General features: G+C 37.7%; 4 protein-coding genes and 1 pseudogene across 6 annotated transcripts; 3 read left to right on the plus strand and 2 right to left on the minus strand.

Annotated features, from left to right (window-relative positions):
- Window positions 1–992: 992 nt before the first annotated feature.
- LOC141622083 (B2 protein-like) lies at window positions 993–5,374 on the minus strand. Of its 3 annotated transcripts, none has more exons than XM_074438137.1 (6): window positions 5,258–5,374; window positions 3,288–3,852; window positions 2,635–2,735; window positions 1,878–1,961; window positions 1,445–1,555; window positions 993–1,326 (listed from the first exon to the last, which is right to left on the minus strand). In XM_074438137.1, exons 2-6 carry the CDS (start codon window positions 3,835–3,837, stop codon window positions 1,285–1,287), a joined length of 888 nt encoding a protein of 295 aa, XP_074294238.1. In that variant the 5' UTR covers window positions 3,838–3,852; window positions 5,258–5,374; the 3' UTR covers window positions 993–1,284. The 3 variants fall into 3 exon arrangements, with proteins under 3 accessions (XP_074294238.1, XP_074294239.1, XP_074294240.1); XM_074438138.1 differs by having other exon boundaries at window positions 3,288–3,870; window positions 5,258–5,363; XM_074438139.1 differs by having other exon boundaries at window positions 3,288–4,764; window positions 4,842–5,363.
- Window positions 5,375–7,926: 2,552 nt separating this feature from the next.
- On the plus strand, window positions 7,927–11,598 carry LOC141622084 (plastoglobule-localized metallopeptidase 48, chloroplastic-like). Its single transcript, XM_074438140.1, has 9 exons — window positions 7,927–8,250; window positions 8,455–8,512; window positions 8,709–8,776; window positions 9,184–9,363; window positions 9,533–9,629; window positions 9,832–9,941; window positions 10,178–10,311; window positions 10,398–10,584; window positions 11,225–11,598. Exons 1-8 carry the CDS (start codon window positions 8,023–8,025, stop codon window positions 10,531–10,533), a joined length of 1,011 nt encoding a protein of 336 aa, XP_074294241.1. The 5' UTR covers window positions 7,927–8,022; the 3' UTR covers window positions 10,534–10,584; window positions 11,225–11,598.
- Window positions 11,599–12,105: 507 nt separating this feature from the next.
- On the minus strand, window positions 12,106–13,662 carry LOC141621943 (pentatricopeptide repeat-containing protein At5g56310-like; annotated as a pseudogene).
- Window positions 13,663–13,913: 251 nt separating this feature from the next.
- Window positions 13,914–18,523, plus strand: LOC141621949 (uncharacterized). Its single transcript, XM_074438058.1, has 7 exons — window positions 13,914–14,791; window positions 15,077–15,200; window positions 15,604–15,789; window positions 16,356–16,605; window positions 16,721–16,801; window positions 16,886–17,899; window positions 18,234–18,523. The coding sequence occupies exons 1-7, from the start codon at window positions 13,914–13,916 to the stop codon at window positions 18,521–18,523; spliced, it is 2,823 nt and encodes a 940-aa protein (XP_074294159.1).
- Window positions 18,524–20,979: 2,456 nt separating this feature from the next.
- On the plus strand, window positions 20,980–21,800 carry LOC141621112 (EPIDERMAL PATTERNING FACTOR-like protein 2). The gene is made up of 3 exons (XM_074437815.1): window positions 20,980–21,180; window positions 21,300–21,352; window positions 21,447–21,800. The coding sequence occupies exons 1-3, from the start codon at window positions 21,096–21,098 to the stop codon at window positions 21,654–21,656; spliced, it is 348 nt and encodes a 115-aa protein (XP_074293916.1). The 5' UTR covers window positions 20,980–21,095; the 3' UTR covers window positions 21,657–21,800.
- The last annotated feature ends 4,975 nt before the right edge of the window (window positions 21,801–26,775 follow it).

A 26,775-nucleotide genomic window follows, 5' to 3' on the forward strand; every position in this document is an offset into this window, starting at 1 on the left:
CGGTACGACCACCCGAACGGCTCAAATTGAAGTATATAATACACGATTTTCGGGATTACAGAGTCCCGGAATAAAATTCTACGGAAATCACACAAAAGGATTCTCAGATCATGTAAAAATGCCACACAACATGCTTTATGTTTCTTCTCAAAATTTGTGTGACTGCTTTATTTGACCCGGAAACCCTCTGTAATATTTACGGACATTTTTATTCCGGGGCCCTAACATCCCGAAAATTGTGTATACTTAAATTTGAGCCGTTTGGGAAGTCGTATCGAGTCATGTTTCTTTTCCTTCCGGTTTTTCTATCACGTGTAAGGGTCGTTTCATGAGTTACCGCACTCGATTTTCAGCCCTAAATAAGATGTATTCATCTATTTTTATGGAGTACTTAATTTTCGTCCAAGACTCATTTATCGCGTACCGGCACCCTCAAATGTCATATGTTGCTTTTTAAAAATTGTGGTTACTTTATCTGACCCGAGAAATCATGCGTACGACTTTCGGACATTTTTGTTCCGGGACCCTGAAATCCTGAAAACCGTATATTACGCACTTAAATTTGAGCCGTTTGAGAGATCGTATCGGGTCATGTTTCTTTTCCTCCCAGTTTAAAAATGTAAGCAAGTGGGTGTATATTGACCCATTTTAATCGTAAGACGGGGAACCCGTCTTAAGAGTCATTCAATTGCTCACTTTTTTTTTTATTCGAGGAGTTACAAAGCCATTACAGCATTGTTATTGAGATTACAACGAAAAAATGCGAACATAAATTATGGTTGTGGTAGGGGGGGGGGGGAAACGCGTTCTTTTTTGAGAAAATTGAAAACAAATTGCACCATCGTACATTCACAGTTTCACACTCACTCTTGACCAAAAAAAAAAAAGTTTCACCCTCACACTTCATATGTTTCACACACTGGTTTTCTCAACAAACATAAGAATCCGAAAGTAAAAACAAGGGTGCAACTATTTCCACTGGAGCGATAGCCTTGTACACAAGCATACTATCATAGACTATGTTTATAATCACAAGATAGAGATACATGGCTTGTTCAATTCGTTTTTGTTTCCTTAATAGAGAGCTAGAATCACTCTTTCGCCGCATCTTACAATATATGTTCCTGAACACAAGTGATGTCTTATTAACTAGTCAAAACACCTTTACTATTTCACCTTAATAAAAACCTGACCAAGCCAGAATGATCTTCCAAGCTTGCGCTTCACAGAAAAATTTGGCTCGCACATTACAGATACACAGCAGATCGTGTCAGCTTCCAACATTTACACTCCAGCTTGCTCACAGAGGTCAAGTAACTCAAGGGTCTGTAAAAGCAGCATCATTTTCAAAACCATCAATACAAAGTTTATCCATACATTTATCAAGATATATAATCATATTCCGGTATGGACGTGTGATTGAATCACGCAAAATGACATTTACCTCCAACACTGAGAGTTCAAGACGAAATTTGGGACCGTCATAGTGATGGAGAACTGGCCTAAAAGAATCTTCCTCCAATGCTTTGCACAGCTTTCTGATGCGGATCCTCACCTAGATTGGCAGAATCAAATTAACAATGGAATGATGATAATCAAAAGGTAGAGTTCAACATCAACAGCAACAACGTACAGCTCCCACGGATGGTTGGGTAAGGAAATTTAGATCTTACATATACGCAATCTTACCCATGTTAAAAACAGGGAGAGGGATGACCCATAATGAAAATCACATCGAGAATCACATCAAATGGCGTCAATTTCACAATAAAAAGAAGCGCATCCAATATAGCGAGTCATTTTGCTTTATTCAATCATAATTTAGGCTCCATAAAAAATGAAAACAAATTAGCAGTGATAACATCAATAGTGTTTACCTGCGCAGGAAACCTTGATTCACCCTTGCATTTCTTATCTTCCCATGCAGTTGGGTCAATATTTGAACCCCCAAAGCTGGATGCCTATCAAAAGTCAATAAAAGAGGAGCAAATCAGATGATACATTGATAAGAATATTGGAAGATCAATCTTAATTGTCCGAACAATAAACTTAAACTGTTTTGCTTATACTCATTAAAGTCACTATAAATTTGATCATTGCAATATCTGTCAGATCTTTACTCAAACAGTCAGACCTCAATAGCAAGTAGCAAGTTAGCAACAAGGAGACTGTTGCACGCGACCATGGGATTTTTAACTTAAGAAGATGGAGGCCAACCAAGCATAAACTTCCCTTTGAGTTATGATTCATATGTGAAAATGTTACATTCTTCTTAGATCATTTATATGAAGTAAAAAAAATAAGGCAGCTCCACAATATAGGGTCCATACAGTGCACATTGCACAACCACCAGAATTTTCAGCTCCACATAAACCGCGGCCCCAATGAATCGTAGAGATCAAGTCTGTTCACTGGTCTATTCACTATTGACAGTACTATTAAGAGTTTAGATTGCCAGTGTGACACCAAATCTCAGTGCAGCTAGGATGTTTCTGAATAATTTAGAACTAAAGATAATTGTAGATGGCACAAGTACACTAGTTATAAGCAAATCTTCAAACTTTGTATTCAAAATTCATACACAAATTACTGATATAATAAAGATAATGGACAACAAAGAAGATAAATACAGACCTCAAATATTCCATAAAGCTGATGAGTTGTGTAATTGTACAGGAACAAGGGTAAACCTGGTGTAATTGCTCGAACAGAGTCCCTGTATCTAGGTGGTAAGCCTGAAAATAAATTGATTAGCAATCACCACTCACGCTACAAACAAAACAAAATTAGCAGATAGTTATCTTGTCTTATGGCTTGCTTAGACTGCCCAGTAATAGATATGAGAGTAATGGAGGGAAAACAAATGAAAGTAAGTGGTAGTGGTGGTGGCTGTAGGGGGGTACACTGGGCTGGGTCATCAATTTGTGGCCCAGGCCCGGCACTAAAAGGGGCTGTCCCGGGCTGGACACCATAATGTCTAGTCCGGGCCCGGCCCATAGTGTTTTTTAGTGTTTTTTGAATTTTTAGCCGGCTGGGTTGGAAATTTGGGGCACTGGCCCAGCCCAGGTATAGGGGCGGGCTGGGCTTGACAGGCATGCGGGCTGGCTGGGCTTGCAAAACCCAGACCACTGATGCGGGCTGGGCCGAGCTGGCCCGCACCGTTGAACAGCTCTAGGTCGTTGTGGTGGATACTGGATAGAGGAAAGACGAAAGAGATGACGAGAGGGAAATAACTACTCCATATGAAAATGGTTATACAAGGAGAGATTTATGGATATGAAAATTACCAAAAAGCTGTCGCTTTAGGTTCTCCTGCATGGTATCATTGTTGCACACGAAGATATACCCACCAAGAACCTCATTTCGAGGAAGTGTTTCGGCTGCAGGCAAGGTCTTGAACCTTTTCTCATTGGCATTTTCGATATTATTATTATTATTGTTGTTGATAGACTCCTTGTTGAAGTGATTGTTGATATTAGCCTTGTTAAATGGCATGTTTTCAATAAGGTTTACATTGCTCTTCTGATAGGCAGGATTCATAATGTTCATGTTATTTCTGAAGGCGCTTTTGCTCAAATAATCAGGACCCTTGGTGTCCAGATTCAACATGTTAAAGTTGAGGCTTTCAAATTTGTTGTCTTCTTGAAGGCTGAATCTATCCCTTAGCCTCATATCAGCAACTCCCTTCGAAAAATCAAGATTGTTAGTGCGCTCTCCCTTTGGTCTTGTCTGCTCAGCTAGCTTTGAAGCTACCATCATCCACTTGTGATCTTCCGACATTCTCGACTGTCCACGAAGGTCATCACCCAGTTGCCAATAACTGTGCATATTGTCCATCCTGCAACCCTTTCACTTCATTCAAGAGATAAACTGTCAAGTTTGTTACAAATTAAGAACTCATAAGAATTTTCAAACCTGAAAATGTTCCATAACAAAATGTGGAGAATAAAAAAATACTCCGTATCATTTTGCATGTAAACAATCAAACAACTAATGCTTTTTTTTGCACACATTGAGAGTTGAGGCATAGCTAAGAAAGTTGTACACGATCTCACATAAACTGACGGCCTATGACCACAGGTACCGCAACAGTTCAGAACTAGGGACACATAAAATGATGATAGCAGAATCCAACTGAGAACTAGTCGTCAAACTCACGACCTATTCTTGTTATTTCTCTTTCGTAAATCCATGCGTTATTGACTACTTATATACTATCAAAGTATAAAATAGACAACTGCTTTGATTAATTGGATCACGCGGTTGTTATCCCTGATATCAGAATTAATGAACAAAAATAACAGTCTTTTTGACATGACATGCAAGTACCTAACCTGGACATCAAAACGACCCAAAAGTTATGTTATCCCTGATATCAATTAATGAACAAAAATAACAGTCTTTTTGGCATGACATGTAAGTACCTAACCTGGACATCAAAACAACCCTAAAATTATGTTATCCCTGATATCAGAATTAATGAACAAAAATAACAGTCTTTTTGGCATGACATGTAAATACCTAACCTGGACATCAAAATGACCCTAAAATTATGTTTAGCGAGTGAAACAATCATGTCATATTGATTTCTAATGAATTTAAGAACCTTGTTTATCTCAACTACAAAATATCCCTAGAACTCTAGAAGTAGAAATGTATCTATCATGTACTCTTTTTAAGATATTTTACCTTCTATATGTCTTCCTGGCGCAATGAAACAAAAATAACAGCGGACTACCCAATAAAATGCTGTTTTTGACCTCTCTTCAAAATAAGCAATGAAACAAACATAACAGCGGACTACCCAATAAAATGCTGTTTTTGACTTGGTTGTTCGAAACAAGTGAACAACAATAAACCAATCGATACACAAACGCAAGACGCGACTATACCTACAGACTCCATAAGCTAAGCTAGCCATCATCCACACAAGCAGAAGTTTTTCAGGATAACTTTCAACACAACTAGGCCTTGGGCCAGAGGTCATGATAAGGTAATTTTCAAAACTAGTGTATTACCACAAACAATAATACAATCTTTACAATTATTTACCTACCTTTACTAGACTAATAAACAACAATTGAGTAAAACCCCTAAATAATTACAATCAAATCAACCGACAAAAAATATGAACAGTAAATCAAACATAAAACATGATGATAAACAAATCAACCTCAAAAATTACCAAAAACAAGAGAGTAATAAGTAAATAGTGAAAAAAGAGTAGATCGAAGGAGAGTAAAAGAGTAAAAAATACCAGAGTAAATAAGGTAGAAGGGGCTAGATTTGGGGAATCCCCAAATAAGGAAGGAGAGAAGAAGAAATAGTGAGTGGAGAAGAAGGAAGATAGGAAGAGAGAGAATGTAAAGGGTATGTTAAGGTGTGTATTTAAGTGGGTAGATTTATCCCCACTTTTACCGCAGTTAAAGACGGACAACGTGATTGTGTGTTAGACTATCCCCCCTTTTTCAATTTTCTGATTTGTTGCCATCTTTTTACGGTTTTATCCTTTAGGATAAGCTTTCCTTTTTATAAAAATCCGTACATAACTGGTTGAGGGTATATTGGTAATATTTGGCAAGGACGACTAGATACAGTTGGAAGTGGGCCATGCTGAAAAGTCGTGCTAGGAGTAGAAAATGGCACGGCACGGTCCGGCCCAGCCACAAGAATGTAAGTTTCGTGCAAGTGAAATGGAAATAACGGCCCAGGCACGACCCATAATGTGTCGTGTCGTGTTGTGCAAGTATAACTATACTTAGATATTAAAGTAAAAAAGCAAATGTCTCGAATGGTTATTCAAACAAAACAAAAAATTGAAATCAAGGGTTAGACGTGAATCTCGTACACCTCAACCCAAGTATGGACATCTCCGATGTCTCTACATAGGCTAGAACATGGGTATTCCATTTCTAAACCTAGGCCTGGACAAGGAACTCCCACGTCAAACCTAAGTAGAAACATCGTGTTCCTCATCCAAGCCAAGGTTTGGACGTGGATCTCCCACATCCAAGCCCAGATTTTTTTCTATTCTAAAATCTATATATCATATCTAGGACGAAATTCGAGTACTCCATAAAAATAGATGATAACTTGTTATTTACGGTTGAAATCGAATAAGGTAACTCATAAAGCGACAACAGATGTGGTGGAAAAACTGGGAGGACAAGAAACATCACTGGTACGACCTCCTAAACGGCTTAAATTTAAGTGTATAATACACGGTTTTCAGAATTTCAGAGTCCCGGGACAAATACGTCCGTAAATCATACTGACTATTCCTCGGGTCAGCTAAACCAGCCATACAAATTTTGAGAAAAAATAAAGGACAATTGAGTGTGTCGGTATACGATAAACTAGTCTCGTACAAGAATCGGGTACTCCTTAAACATAGATGATACATGTTATTTAGTGCTGAAATCGAATACTATAACAGTATAACTCATGAAGCGACCTCAGACACGTGATGGAATAATTGGGAGGAAAAGAAACATGACTCGGTACGAGCTCCCAAAACGGCTCCATTTAAGTGTATAATACACGGTTTTCGAGATTTTAGGGTCCCGGAACAAAATTGTCTGTAAATCATACGGGCAGTTCTTGAAATCAGATAAAGCAACCACACATATTACTAGAAGTAACAGAGGACATTTGAGGGTGTCAATACCCAATAAACGAGTCTCATGTGAAAATCAAGTACTAAAAAATAGATGAATACTTCTTATTTAGGGCTGAAAATCAAGCCACGTGGTTGAAATACTAATAGGAAAAGGAACATGAACCTGTACGACCTTTCAAAGAGCTCAAATTTAAGTGCATAATATACATTTTTCGGGATCTTAGGGTCCTGAAACAAAAATGTTTGTAAATCATACGTGCGGTTCCTCGGGTGAAATAAAGCAGCCACACAAATTTTGAGAAGAAAGAGAGGACATTTTAGGATGGCGGTACACGATAAACGAGTCTGAGACGAAAATCAGGTACTCCTTAAAAATTGATAAATACTTCTTAATTAGGGTTAACAATCGAATACATTGCCTCATGAACGACCCCAGACACGTGGTGAGAAAACTGGGAGGAAAAGAAACATGACCCGGTATGGCCACCTAAACGGCTCAAATTTAAGTGTGTAATACACAGTTTTCAGGATTTTAGGGTCTCGGGAAAAAAAACGTTCGTAAATCAAACGGACGGTTCCTCGGGTTAGCTGAAGCAACCACACAAATTTTGAGAAGAAACAGAGAACATTTGGGTGTGCCGTTACGCAATAAACTAGTGTCATACGAAAATCATGTACACCTTAAAAATAGATGATAACTTGTTATTTAGGGTTAAAACCGAATTCGATAACTCTTGAAACTACCCGAGACACGTGGTGGGAAAATTGGAAGAAAAAAGAAACATGACCCAGTACGAGCTCCTAAACGGCTCAAATTTAAGTGTATAATATACGGTTTTCGGGATTCCAGGGTCTCGGAACAAAAATGTCTCTAAATCATACGGACGGTTCCTCAGGTGAGATAAAGCAGCGACACAAATTTTGAAGAGCAACGAAGGACATTTGAGGGTGCCGGTACACGATAAACGAGTCTCGGACGAAAATCAGATCCTTCATAAAAATAGATGAATACTTCTTGATTAGGGTTGAAAATCGAATATGGTAACTCATGAAATGACCCTAACAGGTGGTAGAAAAATTGGGAGGAAAAGAAACATGATCCGATACGACCTCCCAAACAACTCCTATGCATTATCATTTTGTCTTATCTAATACTTAACCCGTCAAGTTTAAGACGGATAATGTCGTCTTACATAAGAATTTGTATTGAAAGGAAGGGAGGTGGGAAGGAAAAGGCGGCAACGCAAAAGAAGGAGAACCACCAAAAAGAGTCGACATGGACACACTAATCACACTAGCATTAAGCATCCGTAACCTCCCAAAATTAATCAAATAAAAAAATCGAACTTGTCTTGTACACACAGTACACTGTTATTCTCTTGGAACCAAGCAAGCATACAAAAATGGCGGCTTCTATTTCTCTCTCCTCAGCATGCATTTCTCCTCAACAACCTTTTTGTTGCTTTCGCGCCAAGTTACCTACCTCCTCATCGAATCTGCGTTTTGGTCCCACAGCGCGACATTCGAGGGTCAGCATTTCAGTTTGCAAAGCTGCTGCTGCTTCTTCCTCTTCAGCTGTTGTTTTCCGTAATCTTGATGCTGATGACTTCAGGCATCCTCTTGATCGACAAGTAATTTACACTACTTTCTCATGATATTTATTGTACTCTTTCCGTCTCAATCATTTGTTTTCTTTTTTATTCATTGTGAGGACTGAAGCATAATTTAATCAAAGGTAAACAAATGATTGAGACGGATGGAGAATTGATATTATTGTATTTGGTTGAACTGCTGAAGTATTTATTTGATTATTTTAATGTATTTGGGGAAATCAGAACACGCTTATATTGAGAGCAATTCCCGGATTAGATCAAATCGGCAAGGCTTTATTAGGTAATTGTTCAATCAAGCAGTGGACTATTTATTTGTTTATGTTTATTTATTAATTATATGTGAGGTGTAGTTTAATGACTTTAATCAAAGATAGGCAAATGATTATCCAAAAATGACAATAGTAACTATGTTGTATCATACAATGCAATATCTATTAGTGACTCATAGTTTTTTTTTTTTTTTTTCTGAACGTAAGGATCTATCGCGGAGCAGGTCATGTATCTTGAGAACATTGGGACTTCACTGCTTGTATCTAAAGATCAGGTGATTGTTTGATAAACTTTTACTCAAAATCAAGCATGCATATTCCCTTACATTTTCGTTTTTGATTTCAACTGCCTTTCTCCTTGTCTCCTTGGATATGACTGCTTATTCTCTACGCTTTGCCGTTGTTGACTGCCATTTCACATTTGTTACAGAGGTTGAGAATGGTTAACATGTTGTCAAAATGAACCAATTAGCCAAGTTAGAGTCAATACTAGTATTTCAGTATTTGTTGCCGGTTATGTGTGCTTGAGCTATTAAAAAGAGATTCGTGCATATCAGCAAAAGCTGCCTCTTGTAGGAGATGGATTTACTTGGAGAAAATTTTAATGTGCATTATATTTGACTGATGAAGCTTATTTTCCTCAAACACATAACATCTGTTTCATTCGACTATGCCAAATCAGCTTCCTGAACTGCACAATTTGATGGTGGAGGCTGCACAAATACTGAATGTTGAGCCTCCTGATTTGTACGTTCGTCAGAGCCCTACACCAAATGCATACACTTTAGCCATCAGTGGTAAAAGGCCTTTCGTTGTTGTTCACACGAGTCTTATTGAGCTTTTGACACGTAAAGAGTTGCAGGTATTCACATACTCTCTTCCTGTCTCCTGTCTGTTTACCTTCTCTGCTTGTATCCCGCTCTCTGAGGAGCCTAAACTTATCAGCTGTGAATTTGTGATAACGGATATATTAGTCAGAATACGAGCACGACTTAACACAAAATTAATCAGATTATTTCAATTTTCAACAGGCTGTATTAGCCCATGAGTTGGGTCATCTGAAATGTGATCATGGGTTATGGCTGACATATGCTAATATCCTAGCTCTCGGAGCATACACAATACCTGGTAAGTAACATTGATTTATTTGTTTACAGCTTATATATCTCCTTCATTTGTACTTTTAAGGTATGAACATAGTATCACATAGATGATAGATATCAAATATAGTGTGTCTGCTATGAAAGTGCACATTTATATGTTTGATTTCCATCACCATTAAGGTGGTTCAGTTCGTCTGTGAAAATTTAAGCTCTGTATCTGATTGCAGGAATAGGTGGGTTAATTGCTCAAAGCATAGAGGAACAGTTGTTTCGCTGGCTTCGAGCTGCAGAGCTAACTTGTGATCGTGCTGCCCTTCTTGTTGCTCAAGATCCCAAGGTTTGATGTTGCGAATTTATGCACTCTGTCTTTTTAATTTTAATTAATGCTTCTGTTCATGAATAAACTTCCTGGTTTCCATTTTGAGGTGTACATGAATAAACTTTTCACTTTGAACTTTGGCTTCTTATAATTCGTAGTCACCATGGTTTCTGACCTTTCAGTTTCCTCTGATTACTCTCACAGTAGAATATATAACTGACTTTTTTCTTCTCCCTTGGATGGTCTTACAAGAGACTGTCATATCAGTTCTGATGAAACTCTCTGGGGGCTGTCCTTCAATGGCGGACCAACTAAATGTAGATGCATTTCTGGAGCAAGCTCGCTCTTATGATAAAGCTTCATCTAGCCTAACAGGCTGGTATATAAGGTAAGCTTCAAGGTTGGATGCAAGTCATTAACTTTTTGTCTGAAGGACTCCCCTTGAATTTAGCAACAATAAAACTTTTCTGTCAGGAATGCTCAAACAAGGCAACTTTCACACCCTCTTCCAGTCTTGAGAGCACGTGAGATTGATGAATGGTCAAGAGGTCGCGAGTACACTACTCTTCTCAAGCGTGCAACGCAAAACAGCGCATTGCATAAGGTTTAGATTGTTCTGCAGGACAAGGAGCAGTTGTTAGTAACATTCATATTTCCCATGGTTAGTGTCTTAAACAACACTTTTTCCATAAATACATTCTAATCTGCTTGGTTTCTAGCCCATGTTTTTGAATTTTTGTGCCACATACTCATGGTAGTACTCTGGAATTGAGAATGATATGGTATATAATTATATACGGAGTATCATGTATTAAGGTGAAGGAAACATGGTGATAACTGATAACTGATATGTCATGCAAATATGCAATGTTACCTTAACTCTTCTTCACTTTTACGGCAGTACTTGTATTCGGCACGATACTCATGAATGTGGGAATGGAATCCATGTTCGACCCTTATCAATCTGATGTTTCTTCTAGAGAGCTAAAAGGGAAGCTCGTATGACAATGGTAGAAAATAAGATTTTGTAGGAAACATTTCTATGTTCAAGCCTTGTTTCTCCAACATTTCTCTATTTAACTTTCTAAAACTAATACGGAGTATTTATTTTTTGAATATATTTATGTTATGAAGACATGACCCCTTACAGTCTCCCTCTTGTTGAAAGTCTTGCCAAGTCTGACACTTGGATACGTACCAGCTTCACACGCTCATATTGAGTCTGGCTGACTATCTGAGTAACATAGATGTTTTGTAAATTAAAATGAATCTAATACCACCTCATGAGTCATGCCCACCAGGTGAAGAATTGGTAGTCAGCTGGAGGATTTATCAGAGGACTGGAAAGCGGAGCTGTGGTTCAGATTGATACTCTTAAAAGACCGGTAATTAACAGTTGCCGTTAATTGCTAGCTGAGTAGCTGTGGTTAAGCATCCTTGCTATACATAAATGCAGGTTAAACTGTTGGAATTACAGGAGAAATTTGGGGGTAAGATCCTGTACTAGTGTACTGTATATATTATGCTGGATTGTATGGCTCTTTACAAACTGTTGTATTCAAGATTGTATATATGTGAAATAAATACGTTGCAGAAACACCTAATAAAGCATGTACAGACTGAGCTTCTCGGTACGCCTTATTTATGATAAAATAATTTGCAAATCTTCTAATTTAAACCACAAGTCTTCAAAATTAAGAGTCTTTGGGAGAGATAAATCATATGAAAATGAAGAAATTATAACAAAACTAACCAATTGAGCCAGAGAAACCTCGTCTGATGCATTTTGCAAAAGAAATCAACAGGAGGCAAGGCCCCTTGTGACGCACTTCTTGTACTCCTTGACCAGTTCGAACTATCATAGCCTGTGAAAAAAACGTCTTTCGCATGAATTGAAAAGCCTCACTTTGGGTCAACCTCGTCATGTCTGACATATAGAATATTACAATGGTATATGGTGAGTCAGAATGAAGAAGCTCTTGGAAGAAGTCTTTGTTCAGAAACTTTCGACTTTTAATCAGACAAAATTCAATCTCAGAGATGATTCGAAAGTATACACCAGGCTTAATAATGTCAGTGAGCAATGTCATCAACCCTGAACAAATCCTCTCTCATCAGATACCAGGCAGTAAACCTAGAAAAAACAGTCTGACCCGGAAAACCTGACCGGGACACAATCCAAATAGCCCACTGTCAAGTCTACCAGGCAGTTCGAAGAGATTCTCATACTTGTAAAGATTTAATCTAATGGATAAAAAATAAAACATCAACCACCACAATCGACTGAGCTCCAACCTGGTGTTTTCTTTAACTTTCCTTCCTTCATCACCTTCCTTAACCTCGAAACTTCGTCCCATCTCCCAGCCTCTGCATACATATTGGACAAAACTACACGAACTCCATGATTATTCCTGTCTAAAGCTAAAAGCTCTTCCGCAACCCTTTCAGCAACCTCAACATTCCCACATTTCGCACAGGCGCTCAACAAAGATCCCCAAATCATCACATCTGCTTTCCATTCCATGTTTCGTATCAATTGCTCTGCCTCGAGCAGTTTTCCTTGTCTTCCAAGCAAATCAACCATACACCCGTAATGCTCCAACTTGGGCTCAATTTTGTAACGTGTTCTCATCGAATGAAAAAACTCACGGCCTTGTTCGAGAAACCCACCATGGCAGCAAGCAGATAGGACTGCCACCAAAGTAATGCCATTGGGCACAAATCCTTCCTCCTCAAACTTGCGAAAAAGATCAAGAGCTTCAGCTCCATGTCCATGAACACCTAACCCATGAATCATAGCATTCCATGTCGCGACATTCTTCTCTTTCATACCCTCAAAGACATCTCTAGCCTTAGCAGCAGCTCCATTCTTCACATACATATGAATCAACGCAGTACCAAGAATCATCACTCTTTTCCCTAATAAAACTCTCAATCCTTTCCCCTACCGGCTACCACCAAACACCCTTCCTCAGCACACGCTGATAAAACAGACGCAAGTGTAGCTCCATTTGGCTCAATCCCATCCCTAACCATCCGATCAAACAACAACAACGCCTCATTCGAGCAATTATTCTGCGCATACCCGCAAATCAAATGCGTCCAAACACTCAAATTCCTGTCAGGACTTTCATCAAACACTTGACGTGCACGTCCCAAATGGTAAATGAAACAAGCACAGCCCTTCAACAGAAACGGAAACGTATGCTTCCCAGGTGTCACATTTCCACAAACAATAACAGAGCCTTATAAGGGTGTTGAGAGCTAGCATGAGCTCTAATCAAAGTATTGTACATGAAGTTATTGGGTTCTTGTGTGTAATCGAATGTCGCCAGAAGTGGAAAGAGCTCTAATCAAAGTATTGTACATGAAGTTTCGGCATTGTCATCACAAAAAAGGCCGCTGTAATTTGAGGGTTGTCAGACTTGTGACTCGGAGTAATAATGGTAAATGAATTTCGCAAATTTTCCACATTGAAGAGGATTGTCCATCCTCTTAGATGAAAGAGTGTTTTAAGAGGATATCCTCTTCAATGTGGCAACATCTTCTTTGCATCCTCTTTAAAGAGGAAGAGGAAGACATCCTCTATAAATGGAGGATGTCCTTGTCTTGGCCCTTGTGCCAAATAAGAGAAAAAATGGGTGGTGGGGACTACTTATGTGGAATATAGGTTGTTAGTTATAAGTTGTTAGGGTTGTTAGACTAACCGACTTAACTAACTACCTATATATATACTCATCATGTAATAAGTTCAGATGATCAATTCTACAGAATATCATTCAATTCTTTCATTCGTTTATTTCCTTCTCTTCTCTTATCTCTTATCTCTCTAATCATCCTCTATCATTCATCATGATCTAGTTTGATCATAGTTCATATGGTATCAGTGGTTTAACGATCCAATAAAACGCTTCCGCATCAATCAAACACATATATTCATTGTTAAATCTTTGAATCAATTCTTTGTTTTTCTTATCTCAATACATAATCATGTCAGCTGATACAAATTCTCAGTCCGCTGATCAAGATTCTCTCTATTCTCCTCTCGATGATCCATTCTTTCTGTCACCAACTGATCAACCTGGGTTGAAATTGTCTGAAACTCTGTTTGATGGGTCTAATTTCCGTCAATGGCAGCGGGATATCATTCAGGCTCTTCTCTCCAAAAACAAGATTGGTTTTATTTCTGGTGAATGCCTTCTTCCTGACAAATCAGATAAGAGGTACAATGCTTGGATTCGTTGTGATATACTTGTTTCTCGATGGATTAAAAATTCTATGGTTAAGAATTTGCATGATAGTTTTCAATATACTCAGTCGTCTAAGCATCTTTGGTCAGAATTACTTGAACGTTTTGGTCAGCTTAATGTGCTAGAATTGTACGAGTTAAAGAAAGAACTTGCTAATATTAAACAAGAAAATGCTTCTTTGTTGGACTATTATGGCAAAATCAAGGGATTATGGGAGAACATAGATCACATGGATCCTATGCCTCAATGTACTTGCGGGATTATGGCTAAGTGTAGTTGCAATATGTTCAAACGATTGGTGGAAAGGGAAACCCAATCCAAGTTAATACAACTGTTGATGGGTTTACATGGTGGTTATGAACAAGTTCAATCTTCTTTGTTGTCTATGGAACCCCTTCCTCCCATAAATCGTGCTTTAGGAATTTTGCAAAAGATTGAGAGGCAAAAATCCATTAATGATAACAATAATCTTCTTGTTCTTGAGATCGTTGCTTATCTTGCCAAAAAGAGATTTGGTAATCACAAATCTGTGATGATAATGCAAAAAGCAAGAGATCTAAGGATAATTTCGGTCGAGCTAATGTTCTTGGGCGTTTGTTGTGCCATGTGCTCGGTGTGGTAAATCAAATCATAAAGCGAGGATTGTTTTGTAACTGGACTTGCTTATTTTGTGACATTAAGGGTCACATTATTGAGCATTGCTACAAATTCAAAGCTTGGAAAGCTAAGCAAGCCAAGAAAGTCGCTAATCTTTGTTGGGATCAGTAAATCCTGCAATTCAAAAACTCGCTAATAATGTAGCGACTTGTCATAATCAGGTTCTTTGAATATGTACTGTTTGTGGTCCTAGTTCTCTTTAATGGGGGTCTCTTTTATCCTACATCTTTTGGTTATAATGCACAGGATGTCATTACCAGCTTATCAAAGATACTTTCGACTGCTGCAGCCTTCTCATACTACTCAGATTCTCGGGTTTCACAAGTTTCACGATGTTGTGCAAGGCATTGTTAACTCAGTAATGACCAAGGTTCTCCAGGCTTTATCTCGACAAGTCTTCTTCTTCTCAAACCGGTGAACCTAGTTCTCGGGCTTTTAGCCATTTTGCGGGTATCTCTCCTTCTTGTTCTTCGTTAATTATGGCTTTTTCTTTTACAAGGACTGGTAATTGAAATTTGGAGCATCGACCATATGACTTGAGATGCTTCCATCTTACATGATGTTATTACTTTAACACAACCATTATTTGTAGCCTTACCTGATGGCACATTGAAACCAGTTTATAAAATCGAACAAAGATATATCGACCCAACATATTGTTCTATATGATGTACGCTTATACCGATTTTAAACCTAATCTTTTATCTGTTGGCAAGCCGATTTCCTGTGTCTAAGTTGCTTGTTGTATTCTCGATAGTCATTGTTTGTTTCAGGACCCTTCAAGTAATACTACTGTTGCAATTGGTAAAAGAACTGGAGATTTATACATTCTTAGGAATAATGTTACTTCAAAAACTTGTAATACAACTAGTTTAAGTACAACTAATAATGTTCAGCAGATAAATGTAGCTCTTTTTCATTCTAGACTTGGTCATTCATCTGTAGAAAAACTAAAGCATGTAAATCCTATTTTGATGAAAAGCATTAATAAAATGTTCTGTGAAACTTGTCTTCTGGCCAAGCACCATTCTTTGCCCTTTCATAGAAGTTTATCACATGCTGCTAAATGTTTTGATCTTGTGCACATGGATTTATGGGGGCCATATAAACAGTCTGATAGGACTGGGGCTCATTCCTTTTTAACTATTCTGGATGACTATTCCAGGAGTACCTGGACTTTTTTACTACAACAAAAGACACAAGTTCCTAGTTTAATTATAAGCTTTGTAAACCTAGTGGAGACACAATTTAATGCTAAAATCAAAGTCATAAGATCTGATAATGGAACTGAGTTCTTTCAGACACAATGTCATGAATTTTTTGCTTCAAAAGGTATTGTGCATCAAAGGAGCATCGTTGGTAGACCTCAACAGAATGGTAGGGTGGAGAGAAAGCATAGACACTTATTAGAAACAGCTAGAGCTCTTAGGTTTCATGCTCAACTACCTATTAAGTTCGGGGAGATCGCTTACTTATCGCTACATATTTGATTAACAAACTACCATCTTCTGTTCTAAACTGGCAGACACCTCATGAGCTATTGTTTAATACAAAACCTGTATATGATGAATTAAGAGTCTTTGGATCACTCTGTTATGCTACTAGACCCATTACTGTCAGGGATAAATTTATGCCCAAGGCTAGAAAATGCCTATTCATAGGCTATCCACCTGCTCAGAAGGGTTATAAACTCTATGATTTAGAGACACATGATGTCTTTGTCAATAGAGATGTAGTTTTTTATGAACATTATTTGCCTTATAAAAGCGCCAAAGGTGTTCAAGCATTTCTCTCTGATTTTATTTCGATCTTGATATTGTAAAGGAATCGAGAATCGGTTTATCAAATAATATGGTCACTCTACAGATGAGACCGATAACCTTACTACAGATATAAATTCTCCTACAGTTTTACCTAGTACAACCCCATCTAGCAGTAGAGATGTGTTTGTACAGTCTGTACCTTCTTCAGGTACACTTGATATTAGAAAGTCCAGCAGGACAAGAAAGACATCCAGTAGGCTCTCTGGATATCATTGCCCTTCTGTGTCCACAGCTTTGCATACTGCTGTAATTAAGCAGCTTGATGCCTTTGATCCTGGCTATGTTTCATCACTGTCAAATGTAATCCAAGAGCTTGAGCCTAGCTATTTCAGTCAAGCCAACAAAGATTCCAGATGGATAGCAGCAATGGACCAAGAGTTATTGGCACTTGAGAAGAATAATACTTGGATATTAACTGATCTACCTAAGGATAAAAAAGCTATAGGTAGTAAGTGGGTATACAAGATTAAACATAGAGCTGATGGTACTGTGGAGAGGTTCAAGGCTAGGCTTGTAGCAAAGGGGTTCAATCAAATAAAGGATAAAGACTATAAGCACACTTTTTCTCCCGTGGCTAAGTTTACTACTGTTAGAACTTTGCTAGCAGTTGCAGCCATAAGGAAATGGCCTCTTTTCCAATTAGATGTTAATAATGCATTTTTACACGGGTATCTTGATGAAGAGGTTTACATGAAACCTCCCATGGGCTATACTAAGGCCAGGAAAGGTCAAGTTTGTAGGCTTCTAAGGTCCCTATATGGCCTGAAACAGGCATCCAGGCAATGGAACCAGGAATTGTCAAAATTTTTGATTCAGCTGGGTTATGTGCAGTCTAAGCAGGACTACTCCCTTTTTACTCTGCAGAATCCAATAAACAATAAATTGGCACTGGTTTTAGTCTATGTAGATGACATTCTACTCACTGGTGATGATTTAGAAGCTTTAAAATCCTTGAAGACAGCATTGCATTCTAAGTACACCATTAAAGATTTGGGTGAGATGAGGTTTTTCTTAGGGCTTGAGATTGCTAGAAATGCTTCTGGTATTATGTTGAACCAAAGAAAGTATGTTCTGGACATCATTAAAGATGCAGGCTTTGAGGATTGCAAAGTTGCATCCTTTCCTATGCAAAAGGGGTTAAAGCTTGCCATTGACCAAGGTGAATTACTTCCTGATCCTGAAGTTTATAGACGGCTTGTGGGCAGGCTCCTCTATCTCAGTCTTACTAGGCCAGACATAGCTTACAGTGTGCAGCATTTAAGTCAATTTCTAAGCCAGCCAAGAGAACCACACTATCAAGCAAAAAACTCAAAGATCGATAAAATATCTTAAGGGGACAAAGTGAATCTTTGGACTCTTTTATTCATCTCTTTGCATCACTTACTTTTACAAGCCTAAGTGATGCTTTGATTGGGGCTCATGTGCATCAAGTCGTAGGTCGTTAAGTGGTTATTGTATATTTCTAGGGACTCACCTGGTTTCATGGAAAACCAAGAAACAAGTGACGGTTAGCAAAAAGTTCGCAGAGCGAGAATATCGAAGTATGTCCTATACAACCAGTGAATTGGTTTGGTTGGCAGGGTTACTCAGGGATTTCAGAGTAGAAATCAAGCTGCCAATACCTTTGTATTGCGATAATAAAGCTGCACAGCACATAGCAATGAATCCCGTCTTTCATGAACGGACTAAACACTTGAACATCGACTGTCATTTTGTCCGTGACAAGCAGTTGGAGGGGTTCTTATACACTCAGCATGTTAGGAGTGGACTGCAACTGGCAGATTTGATGACTAAAGCTCTTGGAAAACAGGAGCATCATTTCTTTGTTGCCAAATTAGGCCTTAAATTGTATCAAGATGTTCCATCTTGAGGGGGGGATGTGGAATATAGGTTGTTAGTTATAAGTTGTTAGGGTTGTTAGACTAACCGACTTAACTAACTACCTATATATATACTCATCATGTAATAAGTTCAGATGATCAATTCTACAGAATATCATTCAATTCTTTCATTCGTTTATTTCCTTCTCTTCTCTTATCTCTTATCTCTCTAATCATCCTCTATCATTCATCATGATCTAGTTTGATCATAGTTCATAACTTAAAAGAGAGGAAATAAGATCCTCTTTGATGTGGAGAAGAAGAGAGGAAGAGGATGAAAAAAGTGGGAAATTAGGTAGTGAAAAGAGAAAGTAGTATGACCAATGAAAAAATTAGAAAAAATTGAAGAGAGGAAGATGACCTCCTCTTCAGTGTGCATTTAGCCTGGACTCACAACTCGGCTGAAATAGATTTTTGTCCTCTTATTATATTTTAATAATATAATTTTGTCTATTGGAAATAATTCCTAAATTACTCTTGTTAAACTTTCCATATAACTACACTTTCTAAATTCTAATCGTGATTAGTTATATTAGATCATGACAAATTTTATAATAGAGAAGTATAAAACAAAAGTTGTACAGTCCATTATTGATGATTTGGTAGTTCCGTCGTTTAGGTAAATAAACCGTCACACAATTTAGTAAGTACAAATCTTATTTCTATATTAAACTTATACAATTTGGTAAATTGAGAAAGGGATACTCGGGTGAATATTATATTTCCTTAACTTAAATTAGGAAATTAGAATTCTTGTATTAGTATAAATACACTCGATCATTGTATTGTAATTATCCCAGCAATAAAACTCAAAACTTCTCTAAGCTTACATTGTCTTCCTCCTTATAATACCCTCTTTCACTTTCTCTACACTAGAGTTCTTTTCATTCTTCCATCTTTTAATTAGTCTTCTAAATAATTTATTATTACTTTCTTCCAAATTAAAAATAATGGCCCGTCTCAATATAAATTTGATTGTTGCACTTCTTGCCTGCTCTTTATTCTCAATTTGTATGTTTGCATCTACAAATGAAGGTATATTACTATTACTAATTGTTTTGATGTAAAATTGTACTAGTTTTACTCTTGTAATTAAGCTTCGGCTTTTTTCCATTTTATTTATAAAAAAACACAATTTAACTTGGAACGTACACTAATTCTTGAAAACGCAGGTAGGATGCTCCTCAAATTTACTGATGTAAATTCCGTCAACTCTCAAAAGGTAAGAATTGTTTCATTACTATGACTAATACTTATATCTAGGTTGTTTCCTTCTTAATACCGTCTTATAAAAAAACGTGTATATTCAAATGTACGAGTATGTTTTATGGGTTATCTTATGAAAATTGGTATTTGTATTTAATTTATTAGATAATAGAAGAAGAGAAAGTGATGATTATGGGGACGGTCATAGGTTCGACACCGCCGCCGATATGTCAAGGAAAGTGTTATCCGTGTCCTAGCCAACATTGTGTTGCAGTTCAAGTTCGTAATGTACCAGTGCTTAATCTTGAGGATGAAAGAGGAGGGTCTCCTGATTACAATCCCATTACTTGGAAATGCAAATGTGGCTCTCTTCTATTCGATCCTTGATTCCTATTTAACTTCCGCCATTTAATAAAAAAAATGAGTTTACGCTACCTGATACTCTACAAATTCTTAGTACTACATGTGACACATTTATGTTCATTTCCATTTTAAAAACATCATTTTACTTATTTTATATAAGTGTGATTCATTAATTAATGAAGTATTGTTAATTCATGTACAGGCTATGGTTTCCCCTGTCACAGTATTTATGTCATTGTAAATTGAGTGCACACGAACTATATTCAATCATTGACAACACTCTTTTCAAAGTCGTCGGCTATGTATATAACCTCTCGGCCTTTGTCTACGATTGTCGACTCGAACCGAAAACCTTCAGTGTGTTTTAGAGTGACGTGATAACCAACTAGGCCACGACACCCGATGTCTAACGTAAAACACAAACATTTAATAATACACAATACTGTAAACGTTGTAACGTATTACAAATTCGTCACAGGAAGCTGAATTACTATTCCGCGAGTTGTTTCTACTTGAATTTATCCCAACAATTTCCTTGAGCCACTCAGAAGTATATAAGCTACGAGTACTAAGTTTGGCAGATCATTATTAGCTAGCTAAACACTTAAAACGTTATAGTGAGCATATATTCCATCTGACGGTAAAAAAATGTTGACGTCATACTACAAATCAGTAATAGTGAGCAATATATTCCATCTGACGGTAAACAAAAAAAAAAAAAAAAAAAAAAATAGGTAGAGATTGTGTATGAAAATTGAAAACGTATGTACACTACTCTTTCCTTATTTGTTGGTAATAAATAATAATAAACAGTACTATTAATGTACTACATACGCTTCTACTCTTGTCTTCCTTGTTATAATAGGAATACGTACCTCTTTTTCCTTCATTCTTTTTTCTCTTGCATCACTCTCTCTACACTCATTTTTCTTCCAAAAATCATTATTTCATTCTCAAATATTTTATATTATTTTTCTAATTAGTTAATTAAAAATGGTCCATCTCAATATAAATATGATTGTTTCACTTCTTGCATGTTCTTTATTCTCAATTTGTATGTTTGCATCTACAAATGAAGGTATATTACTATTACTATGTGTTTTTTTTTTTTGATGTAATGTTATTGTACATAGTCTTACTCTTGTGTTAAGCTTTGACTTTTTTTCATGTTAATAATTCTTGTTCTTGAAAATGCAGGTCGGATGCTCCTCAAATTAACTTACGTAAATAATTCCGCCAAGTCTCAAAAGGTAAGAATTGTTTAGTTACTATATATGAGAGGGTCTTATAAAAGAAAATGCATGTTTTACTGAGTTGACCAATGGAATTTGGTACTTGTATTAGATAATAGAAGAAGAGAAAGTGATGATTATTGGGAGGATGATAGGTTCGAGACCGCCGAGATGTCAAGGAAGGTGTTATTCATCGTGTGGTGGCCGTTGCGTTGCAGTTCAAGTTCCTACAGTCTCAGTGTCTAATCTTGAGTATGCAAGAGGAGAGTCTTCTGATTACAAGCCCATTACTTGGAAATGTAAATGTGCTACTCCGTATTAATTAATTAATTAATTAATTAAGAAAATAAGTTGACGTCCTCCTCTGGTAGTACTCAACTCGATATCATGTAAGTACTTATTAATTAAAAGATTAAACCTATATATTGTGTAATTAATGAAGTATTGTTATTCATGCACATGCTATGATTTTTACCTGTCACAGTAATACAGTATGTATGTCATTTCTTGCAAGTGTAACTTTGTAGGTGTCCAATCATTAAGAATAGCGTGTCTCCAAAGTCCTCGGCTGGCTTTGTTAAAATAAAAGTTTTGGCGCATTTTTGGAGAAAGCGGTTTTACACTAAACTAGAGTATGGAGAATAAAATTATTGTAAATACACCTTCCCAAATTTCTTTTATGTTTTAGCAAGAGACATGACGTCTTTATTGAATGTTTAGGGTAAAAGAACTTATACAAGACCGATTTAAACTACTTTTGTTAAATATCTTACGGAGTATATTCGATTTTATTTAACCTAAACTAGAGATTGTTTTGAGACAGTAATTTCCTTCCCATAGGACACATTGACATCTAGCGACACCCTTTCATTTCCCTTTTTTATAAAATGGATAAATGACAAATTTATATATCTCAAATTGATGGAAAGTTGGAATAGAATAGATGATGAGAATATTTTTTAAAATGTTTTTTAGGTGTTGAAAAACTGACAAGGAGTATCTTCGTCTAACGTCAGTTGGGACAATCTCGCTCGAAATACTGAATGCACCTTAATGGGTATAGGGACTCAGGGAGTATATTAATCCATGAGAAATATACTTCACTCACTTGTCCCAATCATTTGTTTGTCTTTTTTATTTTATTTTGAAAATATTTAATTAAAGGCAAATAATCAACTGAAACGGAGGAAGTTCATATTAACCGTATTCTAGTGACATTGAGGTTATTTACACTTTAATAATCATACCAACTGTGGTAGCATTTGTTGTTGTTGTTGCTGCACGACTCTTTTAGAAGGAAATTAAAAAACATATGGAAGAAATAAAAAATGGGAAGAGTGACAAAAATATGAAAAGGTATGAAATGATGTTTCATGGGAAAATTTCCATCAAAGGTTGATCTTTCATTCTATCACTCTTTCATTTATTATTTGTCTTGTACAATTCCAAGTCGTCTGAAGTGACTAGACATTATTTATTCAATTATATTCTTTTTTATAGAGCAAAATAGGAGCAATAAGATGAATACTGGAGTAATTTAAGAAGAGCATACGTAAAAATGAGGTACAAGGTGTAGGTTAAAGCAGATCATGGTCTCTGATTTAATTAGATCTTCTCATATGTAGAGTCAAGTCAGTCAAGTCAGTCAATAGCCACGCAAATCATACATCACATAATCACACTACCGTCTCATACAATAATTATTAGTGTTCCATAATTTTGATGAATATTCGTAAATAGTTTTGATATGGATCGGTTTGTTTCATGTCAAAGTTTGTGAATTGTGTGTATTAGAGTATACCGATTAGGATATTCGAGTATCTCCCTAGCGAGATGGATTGAAAGCCCGGACTTATTATTATTATCTCCCTACTCGTTTTTATTTTATTTTATTTGTTTGCTTAATTGAAGTTATCCAAATTATGAGTACAACCCCTTCCGTTATGCGTTAAGCCGGGCAACAATAATGCGTTATGCGTTATTAGAATACGGTTAATATGAACTTCCTCCGTTATGCGTTATGCGTTATGCGTATCCCCCTGGCCGATATGCGCATGCTTTATTTCTTCATAGTAGTTCATACTCCCTTGTTAGTTGTTACTAGAAAACCAGAACTAACTAACCTTCTTTAGTTTGAGCAGAGACTTCTGAAATCAAACCAACACTTCATTTTAGGCCTATTCCATTTTCACGTATGAACAATCTAAGTAAAGGTTGAAGAGACACATACAGGTCATATATTTTGGAGGAACGTGAGACCCAACTTGCCAACAGAGTAATATGGCGGATCCGTCGAGGGATGCACAATACTCTTTACTGCACCTGTGCTGATTAATGCCTATGATTCTATTACGAGCAACAGACTAGAGCTGTTCAACCGTGCGGGCGGCAGGGCAGCTCGGCCCAACCCGCATCAGTGAGCCGGTTTTTTCTAGATCAACCAGCCCAGCCCGCCCCTTTACTTGGGCCGGGCCAGTGCCCCAAATTTCCAGCCTAGCCCGGCTTGGCCTGCTAAAAATTCAAAAAACACCAAGGCTAAGATTATTGGTAGTCTTGAGACAAGACTTTAGTAAGTCTTGAGACAAGATTCACTCAAGACTACCAATAATCTACCCTAGTTTTGATAGAGTTTTAACAAAGTCTTAAGTTGAGTCTTAGAAATTCAAGACTCAACTTAAGACTTTGGGTGAGTCTTGACTAGGGATGGTAGTGGGTCGGGGACCCGACCCAGACCCTAAGGGTCGGACCCTAATGATGGGTTGGGTATGGGTCTCATTTTTTCAGACCCAATGGGTATGGGCCGGGTATGGGTCTTAAGAAAATATTTCGGGTCCGGGTCCGAGTCTAAGTTATGAGACCCATACCCGACCCTTAGACCCTTTATTAAAAAAAAAATCAAAATCACAACCTTTCTGAATTCATACTGGCAGACCGTAGAAACCAAAGCAACTAAAGTCTCTTTCTCTTCCCTCATCCCACAGAGTGATAAAACCCAACCAAACTCTTCTGACAATACCACCACTCCACCACTGACACAAGGAAACCACCACCACAACACTGATACGCGGCTGGCAACCACCTCTCTAATAGGCGACGACCGACAACTACCATTAACGGCAGCCAGCGACGGTCAGATGGAGACGGCTATCAAGTACGGTATTGATTTTAGGGTAGTTTGATTCTTTCACATGTATTTAGAGGTAAAATTAATTTAGGTCTTCTTTGTCTTTCTTAATCTCTTTGATATGTATATTTGATTTGGTAGCGTACAATAGAGATTAATAAACTCATAATGTTAAAGTAGTATGATTTTTTTTTTTTTTAATATTATAGACCCCGTTGCTGTTAATCCTGCTATTAAAGTGGCTGAAACTCGGACCCGCGGGTAGACCCAGACCCGACCCTTACCCATAGGGTCTGGGTATGGGTCCTCAAATTTTAGACCCTTGCGGATCTAGGTCGGGTACAGGTCCAAAGGGAAATCTCGGGTCCGGGTCTGGGTGGACCCGACCCAGACCCTACCCATTGCCATCCCTAGTCTTGACCCACCTTAAAGAAAAAGAAAAATTATCCAATGGGAGGGCAACATGTGTCTTTTCTTTTTGTTAAAAAAAATAACGGAAATTTCTCATGGTATCCTCGAACTTTGGCAGATTACACATAGCACCCCTCATTTTAAGTTTCTACATGTGGTACCCTTGTATTTACATTTTTCTTTCCCAATATACCTTTGCCAGACTTCTGTTATCACGCCGTTACTATTATTGACTTGTGACTCCTTTTTTGTTATTTAAATCCTTATTTTATCTAACAAACACACCTTAAGCCTAATCTCACTCATCCTCTCTACCACCACTACCACTACCACTACACCATCACTACCAAACTCCGACAACGACCACTCCCCCACCCTTATTTTCGCCCTAGTTCAACCCCATTCTAGCCCATTACCTCGCCCAAATCAACCCTATACATAGCCACCAAACACCATAAATCTGCCCTGAATAACCCATTAACTTCAAAGCCCAAAAAAGGGCCTTCACACAAACACATTCCAGCGGCAAAACCACTGTGTTCTAAACCCACATTGGCCCCCTTCAACGCGTCTTATACAACCCTTCAAGCCACCGGCACAACCGCCTCCATTTCCGTTCTCATACAGCCACTCGATCAGCCTCACCATCTTCCCACAACCAGCTTTAAACACCCCTCACCACATGCCCAAAACAACCCCACATTTTCACCCTTTTTCGGGTTTTGATCAAGTTGGCGGGTTTAGGGTAGATTTAGGTTGTTTGATTGGTGGTTGTGTATGGGGCTGATTAGGGTGAGGTATAGGGCTGGAATGGGTTTGAACTAGAGCGGGAATAAGGGTGGGAGAGTGGTGGTTGTCAGAGTTTGGTGGTGGTGGTGGTGTGGTGGTAGTGGTAGAGGGGATGAGTGAGATTTAAGCATTTAGGCTTGAAGTGTTTTTTGTTAAATTTAATAAGGATTAGATAAAAAAAGGAGTCATTAGTCAATAGTCAATAATAGTAACAGTGTTATGACGGAAATCTGCCAAGGGTATTCTGGAAAAGAAAAACGTAAATATAGGGGTACCACATGTAGAAATTTAAAAAGAGGGGTACCATGTGTAATCTGTCAAAGTTCGAGGGTACCATGGGAAATTTCTGAAAAAATAAAGTGGAGTGGAAAAGTAGAGTTTGAGGTGAGTGTGACGGATAATGTATAAAGTCTGAGGTGAGTTTGAACAATAAAGAAATAATAAAAGTTAGTGGAAAGCTGATGTGGCAGAGTCTTAAGACTTGGGAGAGTCTGACTGATAATCTCACCCTAAAAAAACACTATATGGGTCGGGCCCGAGCCAGACATTATGGAGCCCAGCCCGACCCCTTTTTAGTGCCGGACATGTGCCACAAATTAACAGCCTGACCCAGCCTAGTGTACATCCCTAAACGAGACTTATCAAACGGGTTCGGTTTACAGGTTATATGAACAGGCCGAATTGAATACGGAGTATAACTTTTGGTTAATATAAGTCTCAAACCAATAGTTATTTAGTAGGTCTTGAACCCAAAATTATTTCTTAGTTTTGATGTAGGTTATCTCGGATGACTCGGTCAATATGTACACTCATTCACAAATCACAACCTTAAAAATAGGTCAAATCGGGTTGAGTTGGCAATGTCATAAGGTAAACCTCGAAATTTTTTAAAAATTTTAACAAATTTTTTTTGAAATTCCCAATACCCAAGTGGGACGCCCCCCTAACCCCCTAACTCCGCCCCTGGTTATAAAACGGAAAAACTTGCTTAGTATTGGGGACGTTAGACTCGATAGAGGAGATTGGAGAGGGTGAAGTGGTGTGAAATCAAGTGAGTTGCTTACACTTGAAAAAGTTGCATCTCATTTAAATAACACAAATTGGATCATAGAAAAAC

The sequence above is a fragment of the Silene latifolia genome, chromosome X (genome assembly GCF_048544455.1).
Source record: "Silene latifolia isolate original U9 population chromosome X, ASM4854445v1, whole genome shotgun sequence".
Classification (NCBI taxonomy): domain Eukaryota; kingdom Viridiplantae; phylum Streptophyta; class Magnoliopsida; order Caryophyllales; family Caryophyllaceae; genus Silene; species Silene latifolia.